Source organism: the organism of the source record quoted next, unplaced genomic scaffold, assembly GCF_019419815.1.
Source record: "Pyrus x bretschneideri cultivar Hongxiangsu unplaced genomic scaffold, Pyrus_bretschneideri_v1 Contig48, whole genome shotgun sequence".
In the NCBI taxonomy this organism is placed as follows: Eukaryota; Viridiplantae; Streptophyta; class Magnoliopsida; order Rosales; family Rosaceae; genus Pyrus; species Pyrus x bretschneideri.
The window spans coordinates 3,237,522-3,254,415 of record NW_025999785.1 but is presented as its reverse complement, the minus strand read 5'-3'; the positions used below and the strand labels follow the sequence as shown (position 1 = coordinate 3,254,415).

Sequence of the window (16,894 nt, the reverse complement as noted above, 5' to 3'; positions counted from 1 at the left end):
CGGGATTGGACATGGCCATGATCCCAAGGCATACAGCTAAGTTTCGGAGTTACAAATTTTGATATGCTGGTAGGGTAGTGTTTTTTATACACTTCTTTTTAATTTTTACATATCGATATTTTCAGTTTATTAGATTTGACAGTTAAAAATTATGAGATGTGTGATAGATAAAAATGTGTGTGAATAGGTAAAGTAGCAAGCCATCCCTACCAACGGTTCTGGTTAGTTCAGCAGGGAAAAGTAGTTATATGTGATGTAGAGCGATGGGAGAAAATGATGCCATCTCTTTTTTTCTTACATTGAATGCACAAAATGGGACCTAAATATAAATAAATAAAAAAAGGGAGACAGGAGTCCTCAAAACTCTTTTTATGGTAGACACTCATGATCAAAAGCTAGTGACAACTGATAAGATCATACATTTAACAATAGTACTTACTCTTAATTACCATTGGAGTTTGTAAATAAAAATTTAGACTATATTAGATTTTCGAAGTAGAACAATCTAAAACACGAAATGTATATCCTCATCAAAGACACAGAGTCCTACACATTATATATGTATGATAGCTCAACACCCGTCTCTTATTAAATTAAGAGAAAAAAGTAACACCTAGACAAATAGACATGAAAACACTTAAAAAACCTAATTAGATGTTCGATGTTACATGATCAATATCATAATGAGAAACAATTCCTTAACCTAAATAAGGCCTAGCTTAGATCCCCATGAACTCCAAGATGAGGTAAGTTGGATAAAGATTCTCCTATTTATACTTTCACACAATACTGATTTATATAAATAGTAAATTAAACATTTTCTTGAGTATTGGCCTCATAAGTTACTATCAGCATCTTTCAGTTCACACTATAGCAATTGGCTTGACATTTGTTGTGAACCCCACTTGCCTTATCCTAACTATAAACAATGTCATAGTCAGGTCCACATAACGTAATTGTCCAGATTAAAAATAAATAAATATATAACTTTGGTTGAGTTTTGAAGTTTCTTCACCCAAATTCTTCATTCAATATCAAAATGATGATAGCTGCTACTTGTTTTGGGAATGATTTTTGTGTATCACTCACACTTTTGTTTATATATGTCCCGTAATTCTTCGTCGGTTATTTAATTCAAAGATAAAAAATGAATATAAATATGCGTCGATCATTTCTCTTTGTTTATATATACTTTTATTGGAATTATATTCTGCCATATATTTTAGAAACAATTTCAAGTTAGTTTGGGCGAAGTTAATGATTCGGTTATGCAGTTTCTCAATCTCTAAACACACAAAATCGGTCCCCGATTTACATCATCAGATATTCGGATGCCGTAGATTGCAAAAATTAGATATTCAAATGTGTTACAAACTTACAACAGTGAGTTAACATTTTGTATTTGAAGACAAAACCTATGCTGCTGTTTCAACACATATCGTGTGGGGCCTTCATGTATCTACAATGTTGTCATAGACACTGAGTTCTTACTTCTTAGACGTTGTCAATGTGCCTCGTAGCTTCCACTATGCTTATTCTGTTTTTTCTCTGGCTGAAGATTAAGTTGGCTTTACAGGAGCTGGATGGCCACTATAATTCCAATCAGTAAAAGCCCCCTTCCTAATTCGAATTCAACTTCGTACGATATTGTTATATTAAAATTATTTATTCCTTTTTTTTTTTCAACTTTAATTTTCTCTTTCCACTTTCAATGATTTAGATATGATATATAATTGAATCCTGATGCTCTCCTCTTCCATTTTCTCCTTTCCCCCCAGTCCTTTCCTATTTGAACACTTACAATTGAATCCGGATGCTCTCCTCTCCCACCTTCTTTATCCGGACTTAGGACCGGCAACCTAAAATAAACTTACACAAAGAGAGTTAAATTATTCCTTGTATAAGAAAGAAAATTTTTAGTTGCCTTAATCTTAATTTTTGAAATCGAATCCAATGAGGGAGGTAATAAAGCATGGATGTAGACCACTGATAGGGTTATTTCGGTTTTGATAATGTTTTTATGTCCCTTTTGGTCGGAAGAAAAGGGCATGAAGCATGCAATGTAGGGATGGAAATAAAGTCTATCATGCAATGTAGGGATAGAAATAAAGTCTACTTGTTTGTGCCAATTTGGCCACTTTCACTCCCAACGATAGCTGCAACGCGACTACTCGACACTGAAATTGGGATTTCTTTTCAGAAATAGTGGGTTCAACTTTGAAAACTTATATATTTTTCTTTTCATAAATATAAAATCATATAAAATATTAAACGGGGGATCTCATTTTGGTAAACCACATTGTACCACCACCCGGGAGATCACATCTGGGTAAACCACGTTGTACTACCACCATGATAAAGGTATGACCACCAATAGAAATAGGTTATCAAGGTAAGACCACCAATAGAAATAGGTCAAACCTCTACTGGAGATATGTTTTATTGTCGTGAAGTAGGGCTGGAAAAGCAGTTTTAGATTGGTTAAATTTGACTATAATACTTACATGTGTTAAATACAATTACAATCTCGACGGTTAAATTGTGATTGTATTAAATACATACTTACATGTATTAGCTACATATATTCAAATGAGTTATATTACTGTCAGATGATGATTATATTAAATAAATGTAAGTATTACAACTAATTCTATAAATTTCAACGCAATAGTGTTTTAGGAGTTTCCAGAGTCCATTTCAATCCAAGATATCTTTATGGAAAGAAAATGACGAGACGAGTCAAACTCGTTATTTTTCCACGACCTAAGATGGATTTAGGGAGTTTGAGGATGTTTAGTGAGTAAAAAACATATTTAATTATTTTGGTACGTTCAAGTTTAATTTTCTTTTGCTATGATTGTTTCGTGTAACTTTTTAAATATTTTTAGGGTTGTATATTAGTAATCTTTTCGTTCTATTATCCATCAAAAGTTTTTCTCAGTACTTCAGTATTCTAGAACTTTATCCAACAGTAATGTTCGTGATTTCTTTACTTATAACTCACAGTGTGTCATATATGGTTTTTCAAAATTTGAATGTGGTTAACTTGATTAAATTAACCTTTGTTCTTTTTAATCCGGTCTACATAACTTCCAAAATTCCCTCTTAGATGGTAACATTTTTGTGGGCATTTGGTGAAAACCTTTGGCAATGATTTTCAAATGTGCTAAGTTGATGTCATGGATTAATTCTGACATATATGATTTGTGTGTTTGGATATTATATTGTAAGTCTTTGTTTAGTAGGATCTTCGATTGCTTATGTTAATTTTCTTCGTTTTTTCAAGAGAGATGCTATTCACACTCCTAATTTATTATTCTGCCATCATAAGTTGTGTGTATCAACTGATTTCTTTAACATAAAGTATTGGAAGGCCTGCCCTATGCCATCAAGCACTAGTTAATCATAATGCTTCCTATCTTTAATTTATGAATTTTAAATAATAAGAATCAATTTAAAGCAAAGGCCATAAGCATATTGGTTGGTTAAGATGAAGTCAAATGAACTGTGGCCATTTGAGCAACGAGTGTGTGTTGCCCACACGATTCCATGTGCCTTACACTGGCCTGAGAGTGTGATGGGCATATTAGATCTTCACCCATACTACTTGCTAGTCCATGCAACGCCGAAACTTAAGCTTCAACTTGAGCCCTCATAAATTCACAAATTGCTTTCAAATCTCTTTTCGTGGTGAAACGAAATCCTTTGTTCCTTTCTTCATAAGTGGAAACTTTATACATGACAGGTGACTCGAACACGATACAAATATAATTTTTATGATTTCTAAAAGTTTAGGGGGAGGATAGACTACTCATTCCAGGGTCAGTGCATACTACAAGTCTCTTTGAGAACTTTATAGAGAGGGTCTTAGCCCTTTTTTTGATTTTTTTACAGATTGCCCATCAAGGGGAATTGCCAGTAGCAGGACAACTATAATCAAATAAACTGGTACACAACTTTTTAGCATCTATAATCGATTTGAATTTGCTTTAATATCTTGCTTGTGATGAACAACTTACATGAAACAAATACGTTAATGTTACGATATTTCAAACTTTCCCAAGTGCTAAAGGGTAATAAATTTAGAATACCACCACATTAGCGTCCCCATTGTAGCGCTGCCCAAATCTAAAAACCTTAGCCCATCTCAGTCCAATAATGTTATCGATTTAATTTATTGCAGAAAAAGACCTTTCGCCCAACTCTTAAGCTAGAGGAAAGTTGTTGAAACTATGTTCAAGGCCTAGGCCCAGGGGTTGGGTTGCCAACTTGCCAAGTGAGTCTCTTCTATTTCAGAACTCCAAATTACTAGAGACCTCAATGGGAGAGGCTTACTAGCTTACTACCCCTCCCCTATTTTTCTAAATAAACATAACTATGTATAAAATGTAAGACGATAGCAAAATGGCGTTTATCGATGCATTTCAAAGAGAAAAAAGCCTCCGGTGTAAGAATGAAGCATGCAATTCTGTGGAAATACCATCCGTATGTAAAGTTATACACAAATATGAACGAGTCACCCGACCTATTTTCTTATATTACATCTACAGAATAAGATTTCGCGTAAAAGAACGGAATGGACCTAATTCATTTCATTCACCTCAGTTCAGAATGTTCATATGCTTCGGAGCTGTCATAGGTTTCATAGGCTTCAGCTTCAGGGTTCTCATATGTGGGGACTTCATCAACATTAGAGTCATCAGAACCTTCAGAACTTTCATAAGCGGAAGTTTCACGAACTTCACTGTTTTCAGGTAGACCAAATTGGAGCAAGTAGTTCACTCCATCAATCACATCATATACCATCAATCCAATCCTACCTCCTGCCCAACTGCCCAATTGACTTCCCAGAAGGTAACCAAATCTCCCAAGCCTTTGCTCTCCTACAAAGCCTCCTCCATAGGTGCCAAACAAGGTTCCCGTGCCCCTGATGGTCCCTTCTGTAATTGTACCACCATAGTATATGGCTTCAAAGAAGTCCCATCCGGACGAGATGATAGGACCTATTATCCGCTTGGCTTGCCGAGTTGCCAGCTTCGCTGCCTTTGCTCCTGCTTCCTGTGCTTGTTTGGCTGCATCTTTAGCAGATATCCCCTGTGACAATGCATCAGACAATTCACTTTCAATCGCTTTATGCCTTACCATCTCAACATGAGCAGCTCTGATGTTGTTAACATACAGCTTCACTCCCTCTTTCACAGAACAAGCTAGTGTTCCGGAACTCATATCAAAGCAGTTCAAGAATGTAAACTTCCCACTCTGAGATGCACGCTCTTCCCCAAGCAGTTGCCGACATTTTTCAGCTACGGCAAAAATAATCTAAATAAGTAGTGGATACACATTTTCTATACTAAAAAACTAAAACCCTGAATGTTGCAATACATAACATATATTAGTAAATTGCAAAATGCTTTACAAAACCTAAACAAACACAAACTCCAGACGCTAAACTATCACATAAGTAAAATATTAGGAATAGAAACATTTTATTTGCATCTCCATTCAACCAGAGGTCCAGAACATAATGTAATATTAAACAACAACAGAACATTAACATCAAAATAGTGATTCATCTTCATTTATAAGTTCTCTATACTGATTTGTAACGTGGGTGGCAGGGTGCGGGATTCTTTTTCCTTTGCTTGGGTTTTTCCCACTGGGTTTCTCCGAGCAATGTTTCAACGAGGTACTCAAGTCCCAAACCTTGTAAGGTTTTGTAGCTATCAGCTCAGGTCTACAGGACAAATCAAATTCCCCACTCCCCTCAACAGATTCATATCAAAAGAAGAAAGACACCAATTTCCTAAGCATTGGCAATACGGCGCAACATCGAAAGCTAAAGCATTATGTGGCAATGGGTGATTTGATATTTGTTATTCCATGCTATCAAATATCATACACAAATCACATCACCACAATGATCCTAAAAGAGAGACCTAATTATACAATCTGGGTTCATAAAATTTTGGGATTTTCATTCAAACTCATACGGTTTGTTTGCAATGATTTAGGGTTTACAAAGATCCTAAAAGAGAGACCTAATTATACGAAGATCCTAAACCCAAAACCCTAAGCCAATGAAACAACCAAAAGAACAGATCTTTACATAATCAAGTAAGAAAATTTTCAAATCCCAGAAGATGGGTGAAAGAAATACTTCAAATTTTTTATTCTTCCCAATCAGTTTTCACAGAAATACAAAATAAATTGATAATCTTTACATGTATATGTGTATATATATCTATATGTGTATATGTGTTTGTGTACCTGTGATACTGAGGACGATGATGCCAACTATGAAGAGCAGTAAATGGATTCTCTTCTTCTGGAAATCCATGGGATTATTAAGGTACTTTTGGGGAGAAAAGAAAAACCCTAATTTCGGATTTGTATGGTGAATGGAGATGGAATTAGAAAAGCTCTGAAATGAAGAAGCTTCAACGACAATGAAGAATCTCTTAAGCCGTGTGAATGGAAGTCAAGACTCCAGATTTGAAATTTAGCATGGGCTTCTTCTGTGGGATTCGATTTGAGTGACTAGACAATAAAACGCTGCGTTTTGTTGTAGGTTTAATTATTACCTTCCCCAGTCGAACCTAGGACTTTAGCTCAAAGTGTCTCGGTTCGAACCTAGGACTTTAGCTCAGCTCAAGTGTCTCGGTGACTTTAGCTCAGCTCAAGTGTCTCGGAGCACCGAGACACTTGAGCTCAAGTCTATTGCACATTATTGTACTTTTAAATTAATCTAAAGCGTTTGATGAAAGATTTAAATTTGAATGAATAGAGGAGACACATCTGTTCTAATCAATATGATTACGCTTACGTATACTCTAAGTAATTCTGTTACATTTTCCTCTTGCCAATTTTTTCTTGGACGGGTGGTTTTTCCTTTTTGTTGTAAAATGGGGTCAAGAACCCAAAAAAGAATTTACCTACAGACTTAGAAATAAAAGATATTAACCATGAATTGGTGGATTTGAACTTGAGTGCAAGAGAGCGAGCCACAATGCTTTGCCCAACCGGCCTAAACCGCATCTGCTTGACCTGATATAGTTTGGTGGTTTTAGGCTTTTAGCTGAAAGAAGTTTGAGAGTTGCACTACAACTTATTGTCCCCATAACTTTGTGAGACTTTAGGCTTCTGCTGTAGTCCACAACTCAAACATTCAATCATAGAGTATTATTAAACTGAATCAAATTTAGCTAACAAGGCTTACAAATTCCAATCGAATGTCAAAGTAGATGCAGGACCTCGTCTTCTTTTCTCCATGAGAATTCTCAGAGCCGGAAGAAGCTTGAAGTCGCGATATAAAGAATGGTGTGGAAGCTTGCGAAACATTTCGCTAAGGATCATAACATTTAAGAGGTGAGACCGAAGAGACGAGAGTACTATGAACACCAGTGTGCAGATGCTTACTGAATTATGCTTCGCCGGTGATGCAGAAGAAAATACACTTCATTAGGGTGAGATTGAAACCAATTCGGTTTCTCATTTCGATAGTTAAGAGCTAGATAGACAATAAAGGTGCCAGTCTATATCAGGAACAAAACCTTTATCAGTCATTTCCTTTCATACTATTTTGTAAGTAGTTTGACTATCAACCCTTTCTCCAACATCTCATTAAGAAGCTCATTCACATCTTCAAGCTTGCCCTTTGTGCAATATCCTATGATCAACGCATCATAAGCTGCTATATTTGCTCGCACGCCTTGTTTCTCCATCTGTTCTCTGACCTTCAATCCGCCCTGAGGTTTCCTTCCCTGCATTAGTCATCCATCAGAGTATTTGCATGTCAAGTTACTGGAAACAAACCCTTTTTGATCGTCTGCCGTCTGGTTTAAGAGTCGCAATGCCTTTCTTAACTTCCCTTCTTTGCACAATCAATCTATTCATACATTATGTGTTACTGATTTATGAGATTAACTTCCAAGCCCTTCACCTCCATTTCATGTAAAATGTTCATGGCCATTTCAACGTTTCCCTGTCTACACAAACCAGTAATCCGGCAGTAATGCCACAGTGTTGGGAAAATCCCTCCCTCTAACATTAAACTGCGCAACACATTTGCTTTTTCCATCAATCCATCCTTACAATAGGCATCAACCAACACATTATAACACTGGGTGCAAAGCCTTGCATTCTAATGTCGTTAAACCACTCTCTAGTTTTCTTCAGCATCTTCTTACAAAATGCATTTATAAGGGCATTGTAGGTAACAACATTTGGCTTCACACCCAAGCCAAGCACTTCATCCAGCAAACCACCAGCCTCATCAAGCTTCCCGTTGCAGTAATACCCCAATCAATCAGCGAATTATGCGTAATCACAGTCCGTTTCAAACCCTGCTTCCTTATCGCCTTAAACACCTTCATCGCAACTTCTGCGTTCTCATCTTTACTACAGAACCTCTCAATCAAAGTATTAAACATAAACCTGACTCGGGCGAACAATATTCTACACCATCTCCATCAAAACGGCATCAGCTTTGTACATTTTCCCCAAACCACCCATCTTGCAAAGCCCATCAATCAGACTCTTATAAGCAACCACATTTGGTGAAATCCCCCAAGCCTTCGTGTCATTGGCAACATCCTTTGCCTTGTCCAATTTCCCAACTTTACACAAATCAGCCTTACTTCTCCTCCCAATCCTTCCACTGTACGCATTCAACGTTGAAAATTCTACTGTGCTCTGGTGTATCCTATTCAACATAACCAATTTCACCTTCCTTCAACAAAGCACTAAACAAAGGATTACAAGATAATTTGAACCCATAATTTCGAGCTCTCTGAAAGCTCCAAAACCCAAATGTATCTGCAAACTTTTCACATATGCCAACACCAACATATTGTACTCGAAAATGTACAAAAATGGTTTGCTACATACACATTGAAAGTTGAAACCATGTGAAAAATCAAAGAAATCGAATGCATTTTGGTGTTTCGGACAAACCCATCTAAGAAAGCTCGTATCTTTGAGTACTTGAGAGTTAGCTCTGGCTCGGCGCCGGAGCCGAACAGCTGGTGAAGAGCTGCGGCAAAGCTCGAGCCTTTGAGATGGGTTTTGAGCTCCGACCAGTGCTGCTTCCCTAGCAGCTCCGAAACGAGCGGAATGTTGAAGGACTGCACGGTAGGATTTTTGGTGACGCAGAGAAGCCGAAGGTTCTGTTTGTTTACCGGGAGAGTTTGAAGAAATTTTATCGGGAAACTTCAGGGGTTCTGGATGCATCGTGCATTTTGCGCCCACCATTCTTTATGTAGTTCTTCATAACTACAGGGGCATTTTCGTCACATGAAAGTACAAGCGACAAGGGTTTATGAAGGGCTTTAACTTTAAATTCAAGCGCTTGAAGAAACCCAATATCTTTTGCTTCAAGGAGTTTTAAGTTCCACAACAATGGCGGTTCTCTCCAACCCACTACTGCTCCGCTAGGGCTACCAAAAACCCTAAACCCTAAATTCAATTTCCGATTTTTCCCACAATTTCAACCGATTTGCTGCTAAAGACAAATGCTGAAGCTTCTGTCTTCTTCCTCCTCATGCCTCCAGGCCCGAATCCATAGCCTGGGTCCTAATTTGGGGCTCCGTCCCGGGCCCACCGAGCTCGCCTCGCCGTTTCTCCGAGTTATTAGCTCGCTCACCGGGTTGACTCGGCCCAATTCGGTTGGCCGAGCGTATTTTTGCTCGGACGGGAAAGATGGGTCTGATCAGGTGGCGGAAATTGAGGTAAAGAAAGCCGAGGCAGAGGGAGAGGCCGCTGAGTCGAAATCTTCGTCGGCAATTGTGCCCACAAATCCGAGACTCGACGATTATCTAACGGTTGGTTTGGATTTGGAGCTTTTGGTTATGCTAAACTAGTTTAATTGGATTAGGAGAAAATGAAGATATAGGAAAATGTTCAACTTACTGTTAATTGTTGTGTTTTTGAATTGTAATCTTAAATTTCGCAATTCAGTTTATGTTGGTGTTTGTGTTGTTAAGGATGTTTTTAGTTCTTGGGATGGTTTGTTCAAGTTTGTTTAAGTGTTTTTCTTTGTTAAGTAGAAAGCCAGAAATTTTGTGTTCTCCGAACCAACAGATAAGTTGGATGATGGATTCATGAATTATATACCCTATCTATCCATTAACTTTTTGTTTCCTATTACCTTTCGGTCAGGTTTTAGCGTTGCCATTGCCGCATCGACCGCTCTTTCCAGGGTTCTACATGCCAATTTATGTGAAGGTACATGAGATTATTGGATACAGTGAAAATCAAGTTGGCATTTTGGTTGTTGGGTCGATTCTTGAATTGCGGTTACTGCAAGGTGTTATATAACATTTGACTTACTGAACTAACTAATCTGTCGCTTCTGATGTAGGATCCTAAGTTGTTGGCAGCTTTACAAGAAAGCCGAAAACGGCATGCTCCATATGCTGGTGCTTTTCTTCTCAAGGATGAGCCAGGGACTGATCCTAGTGTGGTCTCAGGTTCTGAAACAGATAAAAACATAACGGACTTAAAAGGGAAGGAGTTATTTAATCGTCTGCATGAAGTCGGTACTCTTGCCCAGGTATCTAGTTTACTCCCAAGTTCCATATGCCCTTAATTCTGTGGATTAACTGGACATACAGTAGAATTTCCTTCAGTTTTTATGAATTTTTATACCTGTTGTCTTCATATTTCAGATTTCAAGCATTCAAGGAGACCAAGTTGTTCTAATTGGTCATAGGCGACTTCGAATTACAGAGATGGTGAGGGAAACTAATCAGTAAGCATGAACTTTTGGTCAATGACTTTAGCAGGCATATTTAGCATCTTTTTTTGGCTCATCACCTCATATATGTCTCGCGATTCATTTTCACATTTCATTGAACTGATTATAACATTTTATTCTAGTGAAACTTTTCAATATTTAAGTATGTGCCCGTAGATTTTGCATGTGCAAACACACACTCAAACACATTTATAATACAAATTGGTATAGTTAAACTAAGCAAACTTATGGCTTGTCTGCAGGTTGAGGAGGATCCTCTGACTGTAAAAGTTGACCATCTCAAGGTCCACATTTGTCTCAATTTTTACCAATTCAGTTTGTTTATTTTTGGAGGTTCCACATATAAAGTAGATTTTTCTCTCTCCTTTTCTTATGGGTTTATACTTTGTATTTCAGGACAAACCCTATGACAAGGATGATGATGTCATAAAGGCAACGTCGTTTGAGGTTATATCGACTTTAAGAGACGTTCTGAAGACTAGTTCCCTTTGGAGGGATCATGTTCAAACATACACTCAGGTTCAATTTCTCATAATCTGTGAAATTTAAGGCATCTTTCATTTTGAATGCCTCTGTACTTCAAAATAAATTTATTTGCTTGCAACATGTGAAACCTTTTTTTTCCTCACATTTTGTTTTTTCCTCTTTTTATTTATATTTGTGCAGCATATAGGTGATTTTAATTTTCCAAGGTTAGCAGATTTTGGAGCGGCTATATCTGGTGCAAACAAGTTTCAATGTCAGCAAGTGCTTGAAGAGCTAGATGTAAGCATAGGTTAATCAATTCGTAACTGGGATGATTGATGTGACTTTATACTCAATCTTATCATATCGACAATGCTTTCTAACCGTGCAATTTTTGCTCAGGTTTATAAACGTTTAAAGCTTACATTGGAACTAGTGAAGAAAGAGATAGAAATCAGCAAGATTCAGGTGTGACATGCCAATATGTCATTGTTTTGTAGCATATATTCTCCACTATGGTTTGATTCTCTTTTATTAATTCCTTTTTTTGTTATATCTAGGAATCTATTGCAAAGGCAATTGAAGAGAAGATAAGTGGTGAACAACGCCGCTACTTGTTGAATGAGCAGCTTAAAGCAATAAAAAAGGTGTTTGTCTCCCCTCTCCAACCTTCATTAGACATTTTTTATGCCATTACCCCATTGGATGTGGATGAGGATTTCTCAGTGATCTGTTTTCTTTATGAGGGGTTTTATATCCATTTCTTTATTTCATTCTTGGGGATTATGTAAACTTACTGGGCTTGACATGATGCAGGAACTGGGATTGGAGGCAGATGACAAAACAGCACTTTCTGGTTAGTATTATTTTTTAATATTTTTATTTTATTAAGTTAACACTCTCGCAAACCTAGATATTGTGTGTGTGTGTATGTGTGTGTGTATTGTTTTCCCTGCCTTTTCAAAAGTCAAAGGCTGTTACATTACCGTGAAATCGAAAACAAATATATGTGTGGCCTTCTCTATATTGTTATAGATGTTTAGTAAGACAAACGTTGTTTATGTATTGCATTATGTGATCACAAGATGCATACATTCGAGGACTAAGACTGACTTTGTATAACATTAAGTTTCGCGACCATGCTTGCAAATATGTGCACATCATGGCTGCTGTTGGTGCTTTCTCACATCAGTTTTATTCTGACTGTGACTCAAGCATGTTTGTAGATAACATTGATAATCTATTCTAAATATTGATTGTTCATATACATAACGGCTGCATCATTTTTGTGATTCTGTGGTGCAGCAAAGTTCAGGGAGAGACTTGAACCAAACAGGGAAAAATGCCCACCTCATGTGTTGCAAGTTATAGAAGAAGAGCTTACAAAACTGCAGCTTTTGGAGGCTAGTTCCAGTGAATTTAATGTGACGCGTAATTACCTAGATTGGTTGACTTCCATTCCATGGGGAAATTACAGGTTTTTGCACTATTCAATTTAGTTAATCAAATTGCGAAGGATATTCGACATTCCAATAATTGATGTCATATTTGTGGCTCGGATGCTGAAAGATAATCTGTTTAGACTCTTTGAACTATATTATAAAGCCATTTATTGTTAATTTAACACCATGCCATACTTGGATAGGAATATCTGTAATGAATATTCGTTTATATAAATCTAAAATGGGATAATGGATACTAGCGTGAGAAGGTTTAAAAAACTATAAAAAGATATATTTGGTAGGTATATAAGATATATTATTTGAGTTACTGTCTTGTTCTTATTATTTTGTGGTAAGCATTATTTTGTTATTTAATTGAAGTAACGCGTCCTTATTGTATTTTTAACTTTTTAGCAGATTTCTAAATATTATAACTTCTCTTATCCAAATCCCAAATGCAGTGATGAGAACTTTGATGTTCTTCGGGCTCAAAAGATTCTTGATGAAGATCACTACGGATTAAGTGATGTAAAGGAAAGGATATTGGAATTTATTGCTGTCGGGAAACTTAGAGGAATGTCACAAGGTTGGTATAGTTTTCATCTTTCACAATTGTCTACCTTGATTTAGTAGCATTGCCTCATTGCATTGTTTATCTTGTTTCTCAGGCGCTGATTTAACTCTTATTTTATATTGATATCCAAGGTTGCAAAAGATGTCCAAATCTGTGCTGGTTTTCATGATAGCAGTGCGGATTATTGATATTCTGCTTATTTATCACAGGGAAAATCATTTGTCTCTCTGGTCCACCTGGAGTGGGCAAAACCAGCATTGGTCGCTCAATTGCACGTGCCTTGAACCGTAATTTCTACCGATTCTCTGTGGGAGGATTATCTGATGTCGCTGAAATTAAGGTATTTAGCAAGCTTTGTGCACTGAAACTTTGATAACAACTATACAGCACGAGCTATTCCTTATATACTTCTAAAATCACATCCAGGGGCATCGTCGGACCTACATTGGTGCTATGCCAGGAAAGATGGTACAATGCCTTAAAAACGTGGGAACAGCTAACCCTTTAGTTCTGATTGATGAGATTGACAAGGTAATATATTATGGCTGGTTGGTTTGATTCATATTGTACCTGAGAGACATCATATTGCCGGTCTCTTTTGTAGAGACATCATATTGCCGGTCTCTTTTGTAGTTTAGAGTGAGGAATGGTTTCTAAAATGATTATTTACAAAACCAGAAGTGCTTTGAGTTTTGCAATAAGTTCATGGTTGTTTAACTTTGCCTTGTCTTGTGGCAGTTGGGAAGGGGGCATGCTGGTGATCCCGCAAGTGCTTTGTTGGAGCTTCTTGATCCAGAGCAAAATGCTAATTTTCTTGACCATTATCTTGATGTTCCAATTGACCTGTCAAAGGTTAGTTTTTAATATGTGATTTTTAGGCATTCTGATGTCCTACTTTTGCTGGTAGTATAATTGCAATTTTCAAGCAATCTGACGTATTTGTGTGAAGGTTAAACTAGTATAATTAATATCTTTTGGAATATAAGTTGCGGGCCTTGAGGCATGGATGAAATGTAATAAGGATTACAGATGGTTTCTTTTTATTCCTCTTGTTCTTAACTTGATCCTGCCTTTGGAAATTTTGTTACAGGTTCTGTTTGTTTGTACAGCAAATGTTGTGGAGAATATACCGAATCCTCTCTTGGATAGAATGGAGGTTATTTCCATAGCTGGGTATATTACTGATGAAAAAATGCACATTGCTAGAGATTATTTGGAGAAGACCACACGTGAAGCATGTGGAATTGAACCTGAACAGGTTGAAGTGACCAATGCAGCTCTTCTTGCTCTTATAGAAAATTATTGCCGTGAAGCAGGAGTTAGGAACCTCCAAAAGCACATAGAAAAGATCTACCGCAAGGTTTGTCGCCAATGTCTAGATTTAGATCACCAGCACAAACTTTTAAACTTTTCTATATGACGAACCATAAAACTCTATACACTTGATTTAAAGTTTAGGTCTGTAGAGCTACTGCCTGAAAATGTGGAACAAATTTGTGACCTTTTTGCTTTAACCTATCTTTTATACCCTGGCAGATAGCTCTGCAACTTGTTAGACAAGGAGCATCAGATGAACCTGCAGTTGCTGACCAAAAGTCTCCCACTAGTCAGATTGATCTCCCAGTCGAACCTGGAGTTCTTGAAGCTCAGGTTGTAGAGACCTCTGAGGCCAAAGTAGAAGATATTGATAAAGTAGATCAGAGCGTGGACCAGACTGCAACTGAATCCTTAGAGAAGGATCTCCCAGCCGAAGCTGCAGTAGGTGAAGTTGTGGTTGCAGATACTGATGAACCTACGGATTCAAAGGTATGTGATAACATATAAAGTTACCGGGTAGAGGTTACTTCACAAGCTGTATGAGTAATGGTGCAACTTGAGTGCAATCTTAAGAATTATTTTACACCTGAGAGCGTTTAAAGATGATTCTTATTTTAAAGAAGCTTGTTAAACTGCCCCTCAATTCAATCCCATTTCATCTGTTTCTGCTATCCGAATGTGTTTGCCAACTGAAGGATTAAATGGTTGTACTTGTCTTTACAGGATGCGAAAGAGACGGAGAAAATTCAGGAAAGTGAAGGTACAAAAACAGTTGAAAAAATCTTGGTTGATGAGCCAAACTTGTCTGATTTTGTTGGCAAACCTGTTTTCCATGCTGAACGCCTCTATGATCAGACTCCGGTTGGAGTTGTGATGGGTCTTGCTTGGACTGCCATGGGCGGTTCCACCTTGTACATAGAGACGACTCAGGTTGAGGAAGGAGAGGGGAAAGGAGGCCTTCATGCAACTGGTCAACTTGGAGATGTTATGAAAGAAAGTACCCAAATTGCTCACACAGTTGCAAGAGCGATATTGCTCGATAAAGATCCAAGCAATGCCTTCTTTGCCGATTCCAAGCTTCATCTACATGTTCCTGCTGGGGCCACACCAAAAGATGGACCTAGTGCTGGTTGCACCATGATAACATCCATGCTGTCCATTGCCATGAAGAAGCCTGTCAAGAAGGATTTAGCAATGACTGGCGAAGTAACGCTAACTGGGAAGATCCTCCCAATTGGCGGGGTAGGTTGAGCGATCAGACATTTATTAAGAGTTTAAGTTGCATTATATTCTCTATTTAGGAAATTTTATCGAAGTTTGCTGTAATGCTTTTGTGTACATTGTGGTGCATCTCAAACTCATCGAAACTTCATGTTTGCATACAATTTAGGTTAAGGAGAAAACTATAGCAGCGAGGAGGGGAGGAGTGAAGACCATAATATTTCCTGCAGCCAACAGGAGGGATTTCGACGAGCTTGCCCCTAATGTAAAAGAAGGTCTTGATGTTCACTTTGTAGAGGACTACAATCAGATATTCTATTTGGCTTTCGGTGATGGCCAGAACAAGGACGAATAGGCCTTCTTCCCCAGCAATTCTCAAGATAGAACTGAAACTGCCATACGTGCCCGGTACGTGTTTTCTTGTCATCCTTGGGTCAGGACCATCCCCATAAGCATCAGAACAGGACTAAGCCAAATTAGAACAGAGATAAATCATTTTGATGGCTGCAAGGCACAAGTTTTTTTTTTTTCTTATTTAAATTTATTCACTTTTATATTTGTCTTACTGTTCTGGTGAAATTGAAGCATCCAATTGCCCCATTTTGTAACAAGCACATTTGAGCAGAATTTTGACATATCTGTGGAACGAATGAGGGAAATTTTCTAATTATTTAATAAATATGGAAGTTAGTTTTTTTATATTTTATTTTATAAATTTAAGGCTCATTTGGAAGTGCTTTCAAAAATATTGAAAACGTTTTTAGAGAAAATGTTTTTAGGTTCTAAAAGTACTTGAAGTGTTTCCTTGTAATTTACTTATTTTTTTTTACTAAGAATTGGTTCAAAAAATATTTCACCTACACTGCTTTTAATCATTTTAAAAATACTTTCAAACGATCTTCTTCTGAGGGTTGCTGAATAAGGATGAATCAAAACAATTGAGATTGGTGGTGGTGTGTTTATGATTTGATTACATTATTTCCCATCTCATTAGCATATATTAGCATTTCAGTCTCTTCATAATCACTCAGAATGTGCCGTGTGAAATATGAGTATGAAGGAGTGTGTGTCATAATATGCTCGAGTGCTCTTTGACAAGGCCATTTTCTTCGTAAGGATCTC

General features: G+C 37.3%; 3 protein-coding genes across 3 annotated transcripts; 1 reads left to right on the top strand and 2 right to left on the bottom strand.

Annotated features, from left to right (window-relative positions):
- Window positions 1-4,448: 4,448 nt before the first annotated feature.
- On the bottom strand, window positions 4,449-6,511 carry LOC103962313. The gene is made up of 2 exons (XM_009375007.3): window positions 6,268-6,511; window positions 4,449-5,303 (listed from the first exon to the last, which is right to left on the bottom strand). The coding sequence occupies exons 1-2, from the start codon at window positions 6,335-6,337 to the stop codon at window positions 4,597-4,599; spliced, it is 777 nt and encodes a 258-aa protein (XP_009373282.2). The 5' UTR covers window positions 6,338-6,511; the 3' UTR covers window positions 4,449-4,596.
- Window positions 6,512-7,164: 653 nt separating this feature from the next.
- Window positions 7,165-9,181, bottom strand: LOC103962347 (pentatricopeptide repeat-containing protein At1g09820). The gene is given in 9 exon segments (XM_048568441.1): window positions 7,165-7,595; window positions 7,598-7,741; window positions 7,744-7,834; window positions 7,836-7,916; window positions 7,919-8,118; window positions 8,121-8,298; window positions 8,301-8,429; window positions 8,431-8,878; window positions 8,983-9,181. Coding segments are annotated over 8 exon segments (1,200 nt in total). The 5' UTR covers window positions 8,713-8,878; window positions 8,983-9,181; the 3' UTR covers window positions 7,165-7,500.
- A 182-nt stretch (window positions 9,182-9,363) lies between these two features.
- Window positions 9,364-16,471, top strand: LOC103962312 (lon protease homolog 1, mitochondrial). The gene is made up of 19 exons (XM_009375006.3): window positions 9,364-9,818; window positions 10,156-10,221; window positions 10,358-10,549; window positions 10,665-10,730; window positions 10,996-11,037; window positions 11,150-11,272; window positions 11,420-11,518; window positions 11,621-11,686; window positions 11,779-11,865; window positions 12,035-12,074; window positions 12,524-12,695; window positions 13,122-13,246; window positions 13,444-13,574; window positions 13,661-13,765; window positions 13,973-14,086; window positions 14,325-14,594; window positions 14,771-15,040; window positions 15,275-15,793; window positions 15,942-16,471. Exons 1-19 carry the CDS (start codon window positions 9,510-9,512, stop codon window positions 16,125-16,127), a joined length of 2,982 nt encoding a protein of 993 aa, XP_009373281.2. The 5' UTR covers window positions 9,364-9,509; the 3' UTR covers window positions 16,128-16,471.
- Window positions 16,472-16,894: the final 423 nt, after the last annotated feature.

Coding starts and splice junctions, on each gene's coding strand:
- LOC103962312 (XM_009375006.3), top strand. CDS start 9,510: ATGCTGAAGCTTCTGTCTTCTTCCTCCTCATGCCTCCAGGCCCGAATC. Junction 10,731..10,995: donor GACTTCGAATTACAGAGATG/GTGAGGGAAACT, acceptor GCTTGTCTGCAG/GTTGAGGAGGATCCTCTGAC. Junction 15,794..15,941: donor AGATCCTCCCAATTGGCGGG/GTAGGTTGAGCG, acceptor CATACAATTTAG/GTTAAGGAGAAAACTATAGC.
- LOC103962313 (XM_009375007.3), bottom strand. CDS start 6,337: ATGGATTTCCAGAAGAAGAGAATCCATTTACTGCTCTTCATAGTTGGC. Junction 5,304..6,267: donor CATCGTCCTCAGTATCACAG/GTACACAAACAC, acceptor TTTTTGCCGTAG/CTGAAAAATGTCGGCAACTG.